Source organism: Onychomys torridus, chromosome 6, assembly GCF_903995425.1.
Source record: "Onychomys torridus chromosome 6, mOncTor1.1, whole genome shotgun sequence".
NCBI classification, from domain to species: domain Eukaryota; kingdom Metazoa; phylum Chordata; class Mammalia; order Rodentia; family Cricetidae; genus Onychomys; species Onychomys torridus.
The window spans coordinates 74,554,382-74,572,916 of record NC_050448.1 but is presented as its reverse complement, the minus strand read 5'-3'; the positions used below and the strand labels follow the sequence as shown (position 1 = coordinate 74,572,916).

The window sequence follows — 18,535 nt, the reverse complement described above, 5'->3', positions numbered from 1 at the left end:
CTCCATGAGATAAAACCTATATATTACTCTGCTCAAGCTGTTAAAGACCCAAAACTAGGTATGTCATGGGCCTATGGGAAAGCTTAACACTATAATTCTGGTAAAGGAATACAGCAATAAAATGACTCCTAATGACATTTCTGATATACACATAGATCAGTAGATGGGAACTATCATAGAGATCCACAACTGGACAATGTAAGAGAATGAAGAGCTTTGGATTACTAGGTACTGAATGAGATGTTCTCATCAAAGCTCTCCCCTCAAGGAACAGTGATCTATGCAGAATAAGAGGTAGAAATACTAAGAGACAGAGGTAACAGGTATCTCCAAGGAAACAGAGTCTTGCAGACACAAGACTGATGTACTTCTGAACTCACAGAGACTGTGGTAGCATGTACAAGGCTTGAAAAGTTTTAAGAGAGGCAGGGTCTCAGCACTGAGATGGGGAAGTGGACACAGGGTCCTACCTCTAATCAAGAAATTATCTGTAATTGACACTAACTGGTAAGAGAAAAATCAGTTTTCTCCAGTTGCATATTGCTGGGTATATTAACCACACTTCACAGCTGGCCCCATTCTCAGGAGTTGGCCAACACAAAACTAACTCAATAGTCTTTCCGTAGACTTTTTGTCTACATTTTTTGGAGGGCACTTTTTCTTATCTTATTGGTCTCTTGCTTTTATATTTTCATTTCTGTTTTTGTGGAGTTTTTTGTGAATTTTTTTTTGATTTTTTGTTTGCATTTTTGAAAAGAGAGAGTAAAAGAACAAGTTGGGTGAGTGGGCAGGCTGGGAGGGTCTTTGAGGAATTAGGGGAGGGAAAACCTCATAATATAGTGTATGAACATATTTTTTTCCTTTTTTCTTTTTTTCTCCTTATTCATTTATTATATTTGTGTTTTAATTTTACACATCAGCCATGGATTCCCCTGTCTTCCCATCTCCTGCCCCCACCCCTACATTTCCCCCAGCCCCTCCCCTCCCTTCCCATCCCCTCCAGTGCCAAGACTCCCCTGAGGATTCAGTTCAACCTGGTGGGTTCAGTACAGGCAGGTCCAGTCCCCTCCTTCCAGGTTGAGCAAAGTGTCCCTGTGTAAGCCCAAGGTTCCAAACAGCCAGCTCATGCACTAAGGATAGGTCCGGGTCAAACTGTTTGCGTGCCTCCCAAACACTTCAAACTATTCAATTGTCTCACTTATCCAGAGGGCCTGATCTAGTTGGGGCTCCACAGCTTTTGGTTCATAATTCATGTGCTTCCATTCGTTTGGCTATTTGTCCCTGTGCTTTTCCAATCTTGGTCTCAACAATTCACACTCTTACAGTCCTTCCTCTTTCTCCAAAGTGGACTCCTGGAGCTGAGGATCTCTGCATCCACTTCTATCAGTTATTGAATGAGAGTTCCAGCATGACCATTAGGGTGTTTGGCCATCTGATCACCAGACTAGGTCAGATCAGGCTTTCTCTCCACCATTGCCAGCAGTCTACAGAGGATGTATCATTGTGGATTTCTGGGGACCTCTCTAGCACTTTGCTTCTTCCTGTTCTCATGTGGTCTTCATTTATCATGGTCTGATATTCCTTGCTCTCCATTTCTGTTCTTGATCCAGCTGCAATCTTCTGCTCCCCTAAGCTCTCTTTCCCTCGAACTCATTACTCCCACTGTCATCCAGGTTGTTCATGTAGATCTCATCCATTTCTCTGTCATTGGAAAGACAAGATCCCTATGTCTTTCCTAGGGTCCTGTTTTCTAGGTAGCCTCCCTGGAGTTGTGAAGCAGTCTAGTCATCTTTGATTTACATCTAGTATCCTATTATGAGTGAGTACATACCATGTTTGTCCTTCTGAGTCTGGGTTACCTCACTCAGGATGATTTTTTCTAGATCCATCCATTTGCCTACAAACCTCATGATGTCATTGTTTTTCTCTGCTGAGAAGTACTCCATTGTGTATATGTACCATACTTTCTTTATCCATTCTTCAGTTGAAGGGCATCTAGGTTGTTTCCAGGTTCTGGCTATTACAAATTATGCTGATATGAACATAGCTGAGCAAATGCCCTTGTGGTATGATTGAGCATTCTTTGGGTATATGCCCAAGAGTGCTACAGCTGGGTCTTGGGAGAGATGGATTCTCAGTTTTCTAAGGAAGCGCCATATTGATTTCCAAAGTGGCTATACAAGCTTGCATTCCCACCAGCAGTAGAGGAGAGTTCCCCTTGCTCCACATCCTCTCCAGCATAAGCTGTCTTCTGTGCTTTTGATCTTAGCCATTCTGATAGGTGTAAGGTGGTATCTCAGAGTCGTTTTGATTTGCATTTCCCGGATAATTAGGGATGTTGAGCAATTCCTTAAATGTCTTTCACCCATTTGAGCTTACTCTGTGGAGAATTCTCTATTTAGTTCTATAGCCCATTTCTTAATTGGACTCTTGGGCATTTTGATGTCTAATTTCTTGAGTTCTTTATATATTCTGGATATCAGCCCTCTGTCAGATGTGGGGTTGGTGAAGACCTTTTCCCATTCTGTTGAATGTCACTTTGTCTTGTTGACCATGTCCTTTGCTCTACAAAACTTCTCAGTTTCAACAGGTCCCATTGATTGATTGTTTCTCTCAGTGTCTGTGCTACTGGTGTTATATTTAGAAAATGATCTCCAGTGCCAATGCATTCAAGAGTACTTCCTACTTTCTCTTCTATCAGGTTCAGAGTAATTGGATTTATGTTGAGGCCTTTGATCCACTTGGACTTAAGTTTTGTGCACAGTGACAGATATGTATCTATTTGGAGCCTTCTACACATTGACATCCGGTTATGCCAGTACCATTTGTTGAAGATGCTTTCTTTTTTCCATTGTACATTTTTGGCTTCTTTTTCAAAAATTATATGTTCATAGGTGTGCAGGTTAATGTCAGGGTCTTCAATTCGATTCCATTGGTCCACATGTCAGTTTTTATGCCAGTACCAAGCTGTTTTTTATTATAGTAGCTCTATAGTAGAGCTTGAGGTTGGGGATTGTGATGCCTCCAGAGGTTGTTTTATTGTACATGATTCTTTGGGCTATCTTGGGTTATTTGTTTTTCCATATGAAGTTGAATATTATTCTTTCCAGGTCTGTGAAGAATTGTGTTGGGATTTTAATGGGGATTGCATTGAATCTGTAGATTGCTTTTGGTAAGATTGCCATTTTTACTATGTTAATCCTGCCTATCCATGAGCATGGGAGATTTTTCCATTTTCTGACATCTTCTTCAATTTCTTTCTTCAGGGACTTAAAGTTCTTGTCATATAGGTCCTTCACATGCTTAGTTAGCATAACCCCAAGGTAATTTTATATCATTTGTGGCTATTGTGAAGGGCGATGTATCTCTGATTTCCTTCTCAGCCCATTTGTCTATTGTATATAGGAGGGCCACTGATTTTTTTGAGTTGATCTTGTATCCTGCTATGTTGCTGAAGGTGTTTATAAGCTGTATCAGTTCCTCAGTTGAATTTTTGAGGTCAGTCATGTATACTATCATGTCATCTGCAAATAGGGAAAGCTTGACTTCTTCCTTTCCAGTTGGTATCCCCTTAATCTCCTTATGTTGTCTTATTGCTCTGGCTAGAACTTCAAGTACTATATTGAATTAGTATGGGGAGAGGGGACAGCCTTGCCTTGTTCCTGATTTTAGTGGTATTGCTTTGAGTTTCTCCCCATTTAATTTGATGTTAGCTTTGGCTTGCTGTAGATTGCCTTTATTATGTTTAGGTATGTTCCCTATATTCCTGATCGCTCTAAGACCTTTATCACGAAGGGGTGTTGGATTTTGTGAAATGACTTTTTTGCGTCTAGTGAGATGATCATGTGTTTTTTTTCTTTGAGTTTGTTTATATGGTATATTACATTGATGGGCTTTTGTATGTTGAACCACCCTTGCATCCCTGAGATGAAGCCTACTTGATCATGGTGGATAATTGTTTTGATGTGTTCTTGGAGTCTGTTTGCCAGAATTTTATTGAGTATTTTTGCATCAATGTTCATGAGGGAGATGGGTCTGTAGTTCTCTTTCTTTGTTGCATCTTTGTTTGGTTTAGGAATCAGGGTAATTGTAGCCTCATAGAAGGAGTTTGGTAATATTCCTTCTGCTTCTATTGTGTGGAACATTTTAAAGAGTATTTGTATTAAGTCTTCTTTGAAGATCTGGTAGAATTTAGCAGTGAAACCATCTGGTCCTGGGCTTTTTTTGGTTGGGAGACTTTTAATGACTGATTCTATTTCCTTAGGGGTTATTGAACTATTTAAATGGTTTATCTGGTCTTGATTTAATTTAGGTATATGGTACCTATCCAGAAAATCATCCATTTCTTTTAGATTTTCCTGTTTTGATGAGTAGAGGTTTTTGAAGTATGATCTGATGATTCTCTGGATTTCCTCATTGTCTGTTGTTATGTCCCCCTTTTCATTTCTGATTTTGTTAATTTGGATGCTCTCTCTCTGTCTTTTGGTTAGTTTGGATAAGGGCTTGTCTATCTTGTTGATTTTCTCAAAGAACCAACTCTTTGTTTCGTTAATCCTTTGTATTATTCTCTTTATTTCTATTTTATTGATTTCAGCTCTCAGTTTGATAATTTCCTGGTGTCTGTTCCTCCTGGGACACTTTGCTTCTTCTTGTTCAAGGGCTTTCATGTGTGCTTTCAAGTCACTAGTATGAGATTTCTCCAACTTCTTCATGTAGGTATTTAGTGCTATGAATTTCCCTCGTAGCACTGCTTTTGTAGTGTCCCATAAGTTTGGGTATGATCTCTAGGAAGTCTTTAATTTCTTTCTTTATTTCTTGCTTAACCCATTGGTGATTCAGTTGAGCATTATTCAGTTTCCATGAGATTGTAGGTTTTCTGTAGTTTTGTTTGTTGTTGAAATCTAACTTTAAACCGTGGTGGTCTGATAGAACACAGGAGGTTATTCCAATTGTTTTGTATCTGTTGAGATTTACTTTGTGGCCAAGTATGTGGTCAATTTTAGAGAAAGTTCCATGGGGTGCTGAGAAGAAGGTATATTATTTTTGGTTTGGGTGGAATGTTCTGTAGATATTGATTAAGACCATTTGAGCCATAACATCAGTTAAGCCCATTATTTCTTTGTTAAGTTTCAATTTGGCAGATCTGTCTAGAGGTGAAAGTGGGGTTTTGAAGTCTCCCACTATAAATGTGTGGGGTTTTATAAGTGATTTAAGCTTTAGTAATTTTTCTTTTACATATGTGAGTGCCCTTGTGTTTGGGGCATAAATGTTCAGAATTGAGACTTCATCTTGGTGGATCTTTCCTGCAATGAGTATGTAATGTCCTTTATCATCTCTTTTGATTGATTTTAGTTGAAGTCTATTTTGCTGGATATTAGGATGGCTACACCAGCTTGCTTCTTAAGCCCATTTGATTGGAAAGTCTTTTCCCAGCCTTTTATTCTTAGGATGTGTCTGTCTTTGAATTTGAGGTGTGTTTCTTGTATGCAGCAGAAAGATGGGTCCTGTTTTTGTATCCATTCTGTTAGTCTGTGTCTTTTTATAGGTGAATTAAGTCCATTGATATTAAGGGATATTAATTACCAGTGATTGTTCATTCCTGTTGTTATTTTTATTTTTGGTGGTAGTGTGTGTGTACTTCTATTCTTTGGGGTTTACTGCTGTGGTGTTATCTATTGCCTGTGTTTTCTAGGGTGTATCTGACTTCCTTAGGTTGGAATTTTCCTTCTAGTACTTTCTGTAGGGCTGGGTTTGTGGATAAGTATTGTTTAAATCTGGTTTTGTCTTGGAAGGTCTTGTTCACTCCATCTATGGTGATTGAAAGTTTTGCTGGGTATATTAGTCTAGGCTGGCATCCATGGTCTCTTAGTGTCTGCATTATATCTGTCCAGGTCCTCTGGCTTTCAAAGTCTCTATTGAGAAATCGGGTGTTATTCTGATGGGTTTGCCCTTATAAGTCACTTGGCCTTTTTCCTTTGCTGCCCTTAATATTCTTTCTTTATTCTGTACGTTTAGTTGTTTAATTATTATGTGGTGAGTGGACTTTTTTGGGAGGTCTAGTCTGTTTGGTGTTCTATAGGCTTCTTGTATCTTCATAGGCATTTCCTTCTTTAAGTTGGGAAAGTTTTCTTCTATGATCTTGTTAAATATATTTTCTGTGCCTTTGAGTTGGTATTCTTCTCCTTCCTCTATCCCTATTATTTATAGGTTTGCTCTTTTCATGGTGTCCCTAATTTCCTGGACATTTTGGTTCATAACTTTGGTGGCTTTAGTGTTTTCTTTGACTGATGAATCTATTTCTTCTACCGCATCTTTAACACCAGAGATCCTGTCTTCCATCTCTTGCATTCTGTTGGTTATACTTGCCTCTGAAGTTCCTGTTTGTTTACTCAGATTTTCTATTTCCAGAATTCTTTCTGCTAGTGTCTTCTTCATTTTTTCGATTTCCCTCTTCAGGTCTTGGACTGTTTGTTCCCTCGTCTGTTTCATTGCTTTTTCATGATTTTCTTTCAGGGACTTATTTTCTTCTGCTTTATTTGTCCTTTCCTCTAGTTTCTTTCATAGCGTTCTTCCCATTTTTTGTTTGTCTGTTCCTCCACTTAATTTTTGATTTCTTCTATACAAGGCTCTAGCCTCTTCATGATGTTACATATAAGGTTGTTTTCGTCTGCTTCTTCCATTCCGTGATGTTCAGGTCTAGCTGTTGGAGAAGGGCTAGGCTCTGGTAATTGCTCTTTATTTTGTTGTATGTACTTCTGCTTTGACGTCTGCCCATCTCATGGATTTGTTCTTGGTCTTATCAGTGCACTTGGTCCAGACAGAGCTGACAGATTTAGGGAGCCTCTCTCTGGTCAAGATGGAAGCTCTGGGCTGGATGGGAGTGCTGGCCGGATGGGAGCTGGGGGCTGGACTCTGAGTCTCTGGAAGTCCCTGGGGTCTTCTTATCTTGTCCAGATGGGAGCTCCTCTTGTCCAGGTGGGAGTTTCGGGGCAGGATGGAAGCTGGGGGCTGGTCTCTGAGTCTCAGAAGTGGCTGGGATGTGGGGGCAGGGTGTAGAGATTGCAAGGTCTGCCTGCAGATTTGGAAAAGGGGAGCCCTCCTGCAGGGCCTGTGGAATGGCTGGAAACTGGGGCCAAATTGGGCAGGTCTTCCCAGGATGGCTGGTACCCAGTGGCAGGACCTAGAGGTGGGGGCCTCTTTGACTATAACCCCAGGAAGTCACCTCTAGTCCAGATGGGAGTTCCAGGGCCGGATGGAAGCTGGGGGCTGGTTTTTAAGTCTCCCCTTTTTTTCTTTTTGGTTGTTCAAGATGGGGTTTCTCTGTGTAGTTTTGGTGCCTGTTCTGGATCTCACTCTGTAGACCAGGGTGGCCTTGAACTCACTGAGATCAGCCTGGTTCTGCCTCCTGCGTGCTGGGATTAAAGGTGTGAGCCACAACCATCCAGTGAAAGTATTTTTTTTTCAATTAAAAAAGACATACTTCCTTAAGAGTATTGTGAAAACTATACAAATCAATATACTTAGAGCTCTTAGCATTGAGCTTAGCCCCCAAGTTATGCACCCAATAAATAGTAATTATTATTATTATTATTGAAGGTAGTGATTTCTAACTTTGAGAAAAAATGGAAAGAATCACTATGTGGCTGTGTGTGTTAAAAAGCCTAACAAAAATACTGATAATAACATTAAAACCATTGCATGCTATGGGAATAACTTGGCTCCTGGAATCACAGATTTACATTGATTCTCAGTGTTATTACCTCAAGGGTACAGCAGCCTCCTGCTTCTTTCCTACACAGGTAATCTAGCACAATTCCCTAACACAAAAACTCCAAGGCTCAAAATGACTAAACAGAAGTGTGTGTGGAGCTTGGTCCCATTAATTTCCTATTTTAAGTCTGGAAGAAAGGAGGACTCCTCTGACTTTTATCACAAAGAGTTAGTAATACATGTAGAATTAATAACATGTAGGATCCAACTAGAAAGATGCCTCAGCAGTTAAGAGCACTTGTTGTTCTTCTAGAGGACCCAAGTTCAGTTCCCAGCAACCCTGTCAGGTGGTTTATAGCCACTTATAACTCCAGCTCCAAAAGATTCAATACCCTCTTCTGTCCCCCATGAATACACACATATGCACATGCACAAATCCAACTGTGTGATCTTTCCTGGGCTGTTTGGTGACTATGTCATTTGTAAGAAAAGAGTCTCAACAGAGATTCATCCAGCCCAGGCTTTGGCTAAACATTACAGGTCAAAAGTTCCTGTGAAACATAGTTGTGTAACCATACTTGCTCTCAGCTAAAAGGCTGAGAAGTCACAATTGTGTAACCAAGTCTTCTGATCTGCAATCCATGTTTTCTGCCACTACACAGGGATAAAGCACAGAGTATGAATTCAATTTGCCAAATTTATGACTCTTGGCTAATACAAGCAGAATAAATAGCAAATCAGTCCTGAAAGGATTTAATAATGTGCGTATTTTATGGCCATGTTTCGGCTAGCAGATTGCATTTGTGCTTGAAGGACGGGGTAATATTGATGGACTAGTGAGTTGTATAGCTAACTGCATACCTTCGGGCTGAAGGACAGCTTCCTGCTGCTGCCTGACTGCTGCCAGGTGGGTCTGCAGAGGTTCATAGTTCTCTGAAGATATTTTAATCACACTGGTTATAGGAATGCCAAGCTCTGTCATAATGGCTAATAGCTGAGGATTGTAGAAGCCCACAACAATAATGTAACACTGGGCACCATCATCTGGCTCATCATCTGTTGGAAATACCATAGAGAAGGTCAGCTATCCTTGTTAGATAGAATAGGTTGTCCCCCAGGCAAATCAATGGTGATACGCATTATGCATGCATTTGTAATCCCTCTGGCTTGCCAAGACCCAGCCTGTTGGCTGGAATGCAGGCCTGTTGACTGCTTTTCATTATTGCCCTTCCAGTAAAGAGGCTGTGGCTATTTTACAATATATTAAATCATGTTTGCAAATGAGACATAGGCATACTAGGAGGGCCAACATACATGGGGCCTATGGCCATGAAAAATGGTGCTTGGGATTTTGTCAAGAGTTTAGCCTGTAACTAGTTCCTTTTGGTTCTAATCTCTTCAGAGCAGTGCCTGGCTTGACTCCTGACTTACAAGTAGCTGCAACTTTCTGGTACTTTATAAGCAGAGGTGTTTACAGGCTAAGGAAATACTGTGGAGGTACTCTGTAGCACAGCACTGAATGAACTCATGTCAGTGGTGGCGAGAACCCTATGCATCTATTGTGGGGCAGCTATTTATTGCATTATATTTTAAAAAATACACAGTGTACATTTTTAAAATGGTTCTTTTCTTTTTTCCTGGTGACACTCCTTATGGATATTAAAACATGATATTCTGGGGGGTGAGATTCATTGCTCTGCTCCTGTGCTGACTGTGCATGATACATAAAAGCCTTACACTGTACAGTGTAGCACAGGAAGGCCAACATCCATGCCATACAACAGATGCTCAAGTTTTCCTTGTTAAGTAATTATTTCTCCCAATCACTAAAATGATCAACACTGGTATTGCTTGTGGGCGCATAGCATCTTTGCTTCTGGGCGTATTATCTTTATAGCAGAGCTACATGGGAGGAACCAACTGATAAAGGATGCAAAAGAAAGCCCATTTCTCTTAATTAAAATGCAGTAAAGATCAAAGCTGCTTTAAAAAATCAAGTCTACTGATTACAAATAACAAACAAATAACACAGAGAGAGTAACAGGTAGTTCTGTCTGGGCTCAAAGAGAACCAGCAATGGGTCACTAGTAACTCCTAAGGATGATTCATTTGTGCGTCAGTCATTTCAAATGGAAGGAAGTTCTATTTGGTTCGCTTGAGGCAGAATGGTGGTGGGGAAAGTTTGAGTTAAGAAGTTGTGCTCTGCACACATCTCAGCTTATTAGATTGCATTGCTGCTGCTCCTTCTCACATAAATCAATTTTTAAGCCACTTTCTTATCTCTGTGTGTGTCGAAGTGATGCATGTGTGTGTGTGCCATTATATGTCTGAGGAGGTCAGAGGACAACTTGTGGAAGCTGGTTCTCTCCTTCCACCATGAGAAGCCTGGGAATGGTGCTCAGATGGTCAGGCCTGAGAGGTGTGTAGCTCTACCCACACAGCCACCTTGCTGGGTCATTTTCACTTTCCCTATCATTACACTCGACTTTCCATCATATTATCAACAAGACAATAAGCTTCCTGATGGTCCAATCACTTGCCATTTCATTCTCTGCTCTCATAATATAAATGTGCCCATGGAGATACAGCTAAATAAACATTTTCTAAACCAATACATGGATTGCAAATAGAAATATTTTTCATTTGGAGTGTCACAGAATGTAAGCTATTAGTGGCTTCATGATAAACAACACAGCTAGGAATGATGGAGTATAATTGTTGGTGGTGACTGCTGAAGCTATATCCTGATCCATAAAGCAAGAGGTAAAATACATGACCCACTGACCAATGTACGTTTTGGTATCGTCTTCCTCCCCTCTCCGTTTTAACTGGGTGGTCTTCTTCACTGCTGCAGCGGCCTCAGGCTGGTCCTTTCCCTTTCCTTTCCCAGCCTTAGCACTGGGGGCCTTCTTCTCTTTGGGAGACTTTGCTTTTCCTTTGTCCTTTTCTGACTTTGCCCTTTCTTCTATCATCTGGAATGAGAGATCACATTCTTACCCTCCAAGTCATCTTGTGAACAAGCAAAGGCTTCCCCAAAGTCAGCCAAAGGAATCCTCTAATTCACTTCATCAAAGCAATCCTTTATTTTACTGCATAGCCCCTATTATTTGTCATTTAAGCATCGTTGAAGTCAGGACAATGGAGACTCCAGCTTGAATTGAAGTTGTGATGGGCACATCTGTGGAGGGCAGTGAGGAGCAGGCATGCATGGTGGTGGGTGGGAAGGTACCAGGAGGTTGTTTAAAAGAGTAGCCTTGTGAGAGAGATTTATCTGAAGGAGCCTCTCAAACACTTCAGCTGTGTGTGTGTGTGTGTGTGTGTGTGTGTGTGTGTGTGTGTGTGTGTGTCTGTGTGTGTGTGCACTAGAGTTGGGTAGGACAGAATAGTGGGGTTGTGGAGGTGCAAGGAAGCTGAATACTCTTGTGTCAGGAGCTTGGGTTTGTCTCTTAGCCCAACTCTGGAGATCACTTGTCATTGTGTGAAAACAAACAAACAAATGAACAAAACAAAACAGAGAAACTGGGGGAACAAAGAATAGGCTTCCAAAAACCTTGCAGATGATTTTCATGTTGGCTATTTTTAAAGGTTAAAATGTCTTTGGATATCTTAGCACTGAGAAATTCTCTTTATTACAATTCCAACTAAAAGCATGTAGCCCTGACCAGTGGCTGCTATCTGAAACACAGAAAGGGGATCAGCAGAGGCCACTAGTCACATGAGTTCTTCATAGATAGCTCTGGGACACGCTTAGTTCACATATCTAATCACAGATCTAATATTTACTGCCCCTTCCTTCAAAACTCCCCTCAAATTTTGCACACTATTTTATAGTGTAATTGTACCTGCATTTATAAACTAGAAGCATTTGTTCTCACTAAAATGACACTGGAGTACTGGTCCCACAAGGATGACTCTACAGGATATTTACAATATGTGGATCTTATTACATTTTTCCATACGCAACAACACTGAAGACAAAAAGTAATTAAAATAGGCCCCGACTGGACTAAGACATGAGTCTTTATCCTCATATCCGAACACCCCAGCCCCTAACCTTTGGGCCCAGGGGCAAAACCCTGCACCCCTACACCACCACCCATTGCAATTCCAGTTTCAGGCAGGCAGTCCTCCTGCACACAGGTCAGACTAATTCCATCCCTCATCAGACCCTGTAACCCAAGGCCCACCTCCCCCAAATCCCACCCACCCTCCAAGACTGCAACTTTTCCCTGAGACAGAGCCTGCCAGCACCCAACTGGACTAGGAGGCCAGTTGCCAGGCAGACCTCCTGCATACAGGTCAGACTACCACCATCTACCACAAGCTAAGACTGCAGCTACTCCCTGAGACAGAGCCCACTAGGGCAAGTTGGACTAAGAGCTGCTCCCGAAGACAAAAAGTCCACCAGCATTGACTAGACCAAGAGCTCCCACTGGATCATGAGTATCAGTTAGACCAAGAGAGGCTCCCTCAGATACAGACACCGCTTGCCCCAAGTGGAGAAAGAGATGGGTAGATGCCAGTGCAAAAAATACAGTCAACAACATAAAAAACAATATGGCTCCATCAGAACCTACATCAGCAGGACCTGAATATCCCAACATAGAAGAAACAGAATATATCTACCATAAAGATGACTTTAAGAAGATATTAGAGATCTTAAAAGAGGAAATGAAAAATTCCATTAAAGAAATTGAGGAAAAGTCAAACAAAAAATGGGAAGAAGTCAGTAAATCCCTTGAAAGCCAAGAGAAAGCAATTAAATAAGTGAGAGAAACAGTTCAAGATTTCAAAACTGAAATGGAGTCAATAAAGAAGACACAAACTGCCAGGCGGTGGTGGTGCACACCTTTAATTCCAGCACTCGGGAGGCAGAGGCAGGTGGATCTCTGTGAGTTCGAGGCCACCCTGGGCTACCAAGTGAGTTCCAGGAAAGGCACAAAGCTACACAGAGAAACCCAGTCTCAAAAAACCAAACCAAAAAAAAAAAAAAAAGAAGACGACACAAAATCTGAGGAAACAAACAGGAACTTCAGATGCAAGTATAACCAACAGAATGCAAGAGATGGAAGAACAGATCTCTGGAGTTGAAGATACAGTAGCAGAAATAGATTCGTCAGTCAAAGAAAACACTAAAGCAACCAAAATCATGACCCAAAATGTCCAGGAAATTTAGGACACCATGAAAAGACCAAACCTAAGAATAATAGGGATAGAAAAAGGAGAAGAATACCAACTCAAAGGCACAGAAAATATATTCAACAAAAATCATAGAAGAAAACTTTCCCAACCTAAAGAAGGAAATGCCTATGTAGCATGAATCTTAAAAGGTCTTATCAATGAAATCAAATCCGAGGCCAGTTATTGGGGTAAATGCTGGAAGGTCAGAGACACAGAACAAGCCACAGCTACCTCACCTCGCCAGTTCCTTAGCTGGTCTTGTTTCCTCAGACTGCAAGCTTATAAGTCCTCACCCCAATGGCTCTCAGCTGAACTGTGCTGCTCTAAAGCCTGAATGCTAAACCAGCCAAATGCCTAACTAGCTAAATGCCTCTAGTTTCTGGTCTTCATGCCTTATATAATCTTTCTCTTTTTGCCCCCACTCCCTGGGATTAAAGGCTGGATTTCTGGGATTAAGGCACATGTCTCCATGCTGGCTGTATCCTTGAACACATAGAAATCCACCTAGTTCTGCCTCCCAAGTGCTGGGATTAAAGGTGTGCACCACCACTGTCCAACTTCTGCTATGGCTTGCTCTGACCCATTTTGTAGCCACCATTTCTGGCTCTGTTCTAGTGGCTGTCTATTCTCTGACCCCAGATAAGTTTATTACCTGCACAATATTTTTGGGAACGCAATACCATATGCCTATAAAAATATAAGAAGGTTACAGAACACCAAATAGACTGGATCCAAAAGTAGTCCCCTCGCCACATAATAATCACACCATTAAACATACAGAATAAAGAAAAAATATTAAGAGCTGCAAAGGAAAAAAGCCAAATAACATATAAAGGCAGACCCATAAGAATAACACCTGACTTCTCAATGGAGACTCTAAAAACCAGAAGGTCCTGGACAGACATTATGGAGATACTAAGAGACCATGGATGCCAACCCAGACTGTTATACCCAGCAAAACTCTCAATCAACATAGACCTAGTAAACAAAATATTCCATGATAAAACCAGATTTAAACAATATCTCTACAAATCCAGCCCTACAGAAAGCACTTGAAGAAAAATCCAACCTAAGGAAGTTAGACATACCCATGAATACCCATACCAACAAATACCAAAGAAGGGAAACTTACAACACTACCACCAAAAAATAACAGGAATTAACAATAACTGGTCATTAATATCCATCAATATCAATGGTCTCAATTCACTTATAAAAAGACACAGGCTAACAGAATGGATATGAAAACAAGATCCATCCATTTGCTGCATACAAGAAACACACCTCCACTTTAAAGACAGACACAACCTCAGAATAAAAGGCTGGGAAAAGACTTTCCAATCAAATGGATTTAAGAAGCAAACTGGTGTAGCTATCCTAATATCTAGTAAATAGACTTCAAACTAAAATCAACTGAAAGAGACCAGGAAGGACTCTACATATTTATTACAGGGAAAATCTGACAAGATGAAGTCTCAATTCTGAATATTTATGCCCCAAATACAAGGGCACCAACATTCATAAAATAAACATTATTAAAGCTTAAATCACACATCAAACCCCATACACTAGTAGTGGGAGTCTTCAACACCCCACTCTCACCAATGGACAGGTCTGCCAGACAGAAACTTAACAGAGAAGTAAGGGAACTAACAGATATTATGACTCAAATAGACTTAATAGATATCTACAGAATATCCTACCTGAACACAAAAGAATATACCTTCTTTTCAGCACCCTATGGAACCTTCTCCAAAATTGACCACATGCTTGGTCACAAAGCAAATCTAAACAGATACAAAAAAATTGAAATAACCTCCTATGTCTTATTAGACCATCATGGCTTAAAGTTAGATTTCAACAACAACAAAAATTACAGAAAGGCTACAATCTCATGGAAACTGAATAATGCCCAATTAAATCACCAATGGGTCAAGGAAGAAATAAGAAAGAAATTAAAGATTTCCTAGAATACAATGAAACAAATGTACAACATACCCAAACTTATGGGACACCATGAAAGCAGTGCTAGGAGGGAAATTCATAGCTCTAAATGCCCACATAAAGACGTTGGAGAAATCTCACACTAGTGACTTAACAGCACATCTGAAAGCTCTAGAACAAAAAGAAGCAAACTCACCCAGGAGAAACAGACACCAGGAAAAAATCAAACTTAGGGCTGAAATCAACAACTTAGAATCAAAAAGAACTATACAAAGAATCAATGAAACCAAGAGTTGGTTCTTTGAGAAAATCAACAAAATAGACAAACCCTTATCCAAATTAACCAAAAAGCAGAGAGCATCCAAATTAACAAAATCAGAAATAAAAAGGGAGACATAACAACAGACAATGATGAAATCCAGAGAATCATCAGGTCATACTTCAAAAACCTCTACTCCACAAAATTGGAAAATCAGAAAGAAATGGATGATTTTCTGGATAGGTACTCCATACCTAAATTAAATCAAGACCAGATAAACTATTTAAATTGACCAATAACACCCAAGGAAATAGAAACAGTCATTAATAATCTCCCAACCAAAAAAAGCCCAGGACCAGATGATTTCAGCACAGAAATCTACAAGATTTTCAAAGAAGAGCTAATACTAATACTCTTCAAATTGTTCCACACCATAGAAACAGAAGGAACATTACCAAATTCTTTTTATGAGGCTACAGTTACCCTGATACCCAAACCACACAAAGATGCAACAAAGAAAGAGAATTACATTCCAATCTCCCTCATGAACATTGATGCAAAAATACTCAATAAAATACTGGCTAACTGAATCCAGGAACACATCAAAAAAATTATCCACCATGACCAAGTAGGCTTCATCCAAGGGATGCAAGGATGGCTCAACATATGAAAATCTGTCAATGTAATACACCATATAAACAAACTGAAAGAAAAAGAAATTCACAGGATCATCTCATTGGATGCTGAAAAAGCCTTTGACAAAATCCAACACACCTTCATGATAAAGGTTCTATAGAGATCAGGAATACAAGGAACATACCTAAACATAATAAAGGCAATTTACAGCAAGCCGACAGCCAACATCAAATTAAAAAGAGAAAAACTCAAAATGATTCCACTAAAATCAGGAACAAGACAAGGCTTTCCACTCTCCCCATACTTATTCAACATAGTACTTGAAGTTCTAGCTAGCTAGAGCAGTAAGACAATGAAAGGAGATTGAGGGGATACAAATTGGAAAGGAAGAAGTCCAACTTGCGGATGATATGATAGTATACATAATTGACCCTCAAAATTATACCAGGGAACTCCTACAGCTGATAAACTCCTTCAGTAAGGTGGCAGGATACAAGATTAACTCAAAAAATTCAGTAGCCCTCCTATATACATATGAAAAAAGGGCTGAGAAAGAAATCAAAGAAACACTAGCCTTTACAATAGCCACAAATAATATGAAATTCCTTGGGGTAACTCTAACTAAGCAAGTGAAATACCTGTATGATAAGAACTTTAAGTCTCTGAAGAAAGAAATTGAAGAAGATACCAGAAAATGGAAAGATCTCCCATGCTCATGGATAGGTAGAATCAACATATTAAAAATGGCAATCTTACCAAAAGCAATATACAGATTCAATGCAATCCCCATCAAAATCCCTACACAATTCTTCACAGCCTTGGAAAGAACAATACTTAACTTTATATTGAAAAACAAAAAACCTAGGATAGCTAAAATAATCCTGTATAATAAAGCAACCTCTGGAGGCATCATGATCACTGACCTCAAGCTCTACTATAGAGCTACAGTAATAAAAACAGCTTGGTACTGTCATAAAAACCGACATGTGGACCAATGGAATCAAATTGAAGACCCTGACATTAATCCACACACCTAGGCACATATGATTTTCAACAAAGAAGCCAAAACTGTACCATGTAAAAAAGAAAGCATCTTCAACAAATGGTGCTGGCATAACTGGGAGTCAACATGCAGAAGATTGCAAATAGATCCATATCTGTCACCATGCACAAAACTCAAGTCCAAGTGGATCAAAGACCTCAACATAAATCCACTTACACTATACTTGATAGAAGAGAAAGTAAGAGTAGTCTGGAATGAATTGGCACAGGAGACCACTTCCTAAATATAACACCAATAGCACAGACACTGAGAGCAACAATTAATAAATGGGACCTCCTGAAACTGAGAAGCTTTTGTAGAGCAAAGGACATGGTCAATAAGACCAAATGACAGCCTACAGAAGGGGAAAAGGTTTTCACTATCCCCACATCTGACAGAGGGCTGATCTCCAAAATATATAAAGTACTCAAAAAGCTAGACATCAAAATACTGAACAATTCAATTAAAAATGTGTTACAGAGCTTAACAGAGAATTCTCAACAGAAGAATCTCAAAAGGTTGAAAGGCATTTAAGGAATTAATTGTTCAACATCCTTAGTCATCAGGGAAATGCAAATCAAAACAACTCTGAGATACCATCTTACACCTGTCAGAATGGCTAAGATCAAAAACACTGAAGACAGCTTATGCTGGAGAGGATGTGGAACAAGGGGAACACTCCTCCACTGTTGGTGGAAATGCAAACTTGTACAGCCACTCTGGAAATTGGTATGGTGGTTTCTGAGAAAATTGGGAATAAGTCTTCCTCAAGACCCACTTATACCACTCTTGGGCATATACCCAAGGAATGCTCAATCTTACCACAATGACACATGCTCACTATGTTCATATCAGCATTATTCATAATAGCAAGAACCTGGAAACAACCTAGATGCCCCTCAACTGAAGAATGGATAAAGAAAATATGGCACATATACACAATGGAGTACTACTCAGCAGTAAAAAACAATGATACCATGAAATTTGCAGGCAAATGGATGGTACTAGAAAATACCATCTTGAGTGAGGTAACCTAGACTCAGAAGGACAAACACAGTATGTACTTACTCATAAGTGGATACTAAATATGAGGGAAGGGATGGCCAGACTGCAACCCACAACTCTAGAGAGGCTAGCTAACAGGGAAAGACCCTAGGAGGGACACATGGATGACCCTGTGAAGGAGAAGTGGATGAGATCTACATGAGTGGACTGGGGGGTGGTGGTGGCAGAGGGCGAGGAGTGGGGAATGAGAATGTAGGGAAATGGGAGGGTCAACCTGGAACAGGGACAGAGTGGAAGGGCAAGGAGGAAGATACCATGATAGATGAGGACATCATGGGAATAAGAAGAGGCAGGGTGCTGGGGAGGCTCTCAGGAATCCACAAGGTTGACCCCACCTTTGTCTGCTGGCAGTGGTCCAGAGGGTGTCTGGACAGGTCTACTCTGGTGACTAGCCTAGTAAATAACCTAGCTGTCATCATAGAGCCTTTGTCCAGTGACTGATGGAGGCAGATACAGAGATCCACGGCCAGGCACCAGGCTGAGCTCTGGGAATCCAATTGATGAGAGAGAGGAGAGATACTGCAGGCGAGGAACGTCAAGATCATGATGGGAGGATGTGCAGAGATGACCAGCCACACTAATGGAAGCCCATGAACTGTGGACTGGTGGCTGTGGAGCCCCCATAGGACTGGACTAGGCCCTCTGGATATGGAAGACAGTTGTTTGGCTTGAACAGGCAGGGGTATCGGGATCTGTCT

General features: G+C 40.5%; 1 protein-coding gene across 1 annotated transcript in view; it reads right to left on the bottom strand.

Moving 5' to 3' along the window:
- The window catches only part of Spag17 (sperm associated antigen 17), a 235,607-nt gene that overhangs the window by 130,215 nt on the left and 86,857 nt on the right, over window positions 1–18,535 (bottom strand). The window contains exons 5-6 of the mRNA XM_036191366.1: window positions 10,496–10,682; window positions 8,572–8,766 (exon numbers count right to left, since the gene is read on the bottom strand). Of these exons, the coding sequence (XP_036047259.1) occupies window positions 8,572–8,766; window positions 10,496–10,682 (382 nt within the window). The remainder of the gene's footprint in view (window positions 1–8,571; window positions 8,767–10,495; window positions 10,683–18,535) is intronic.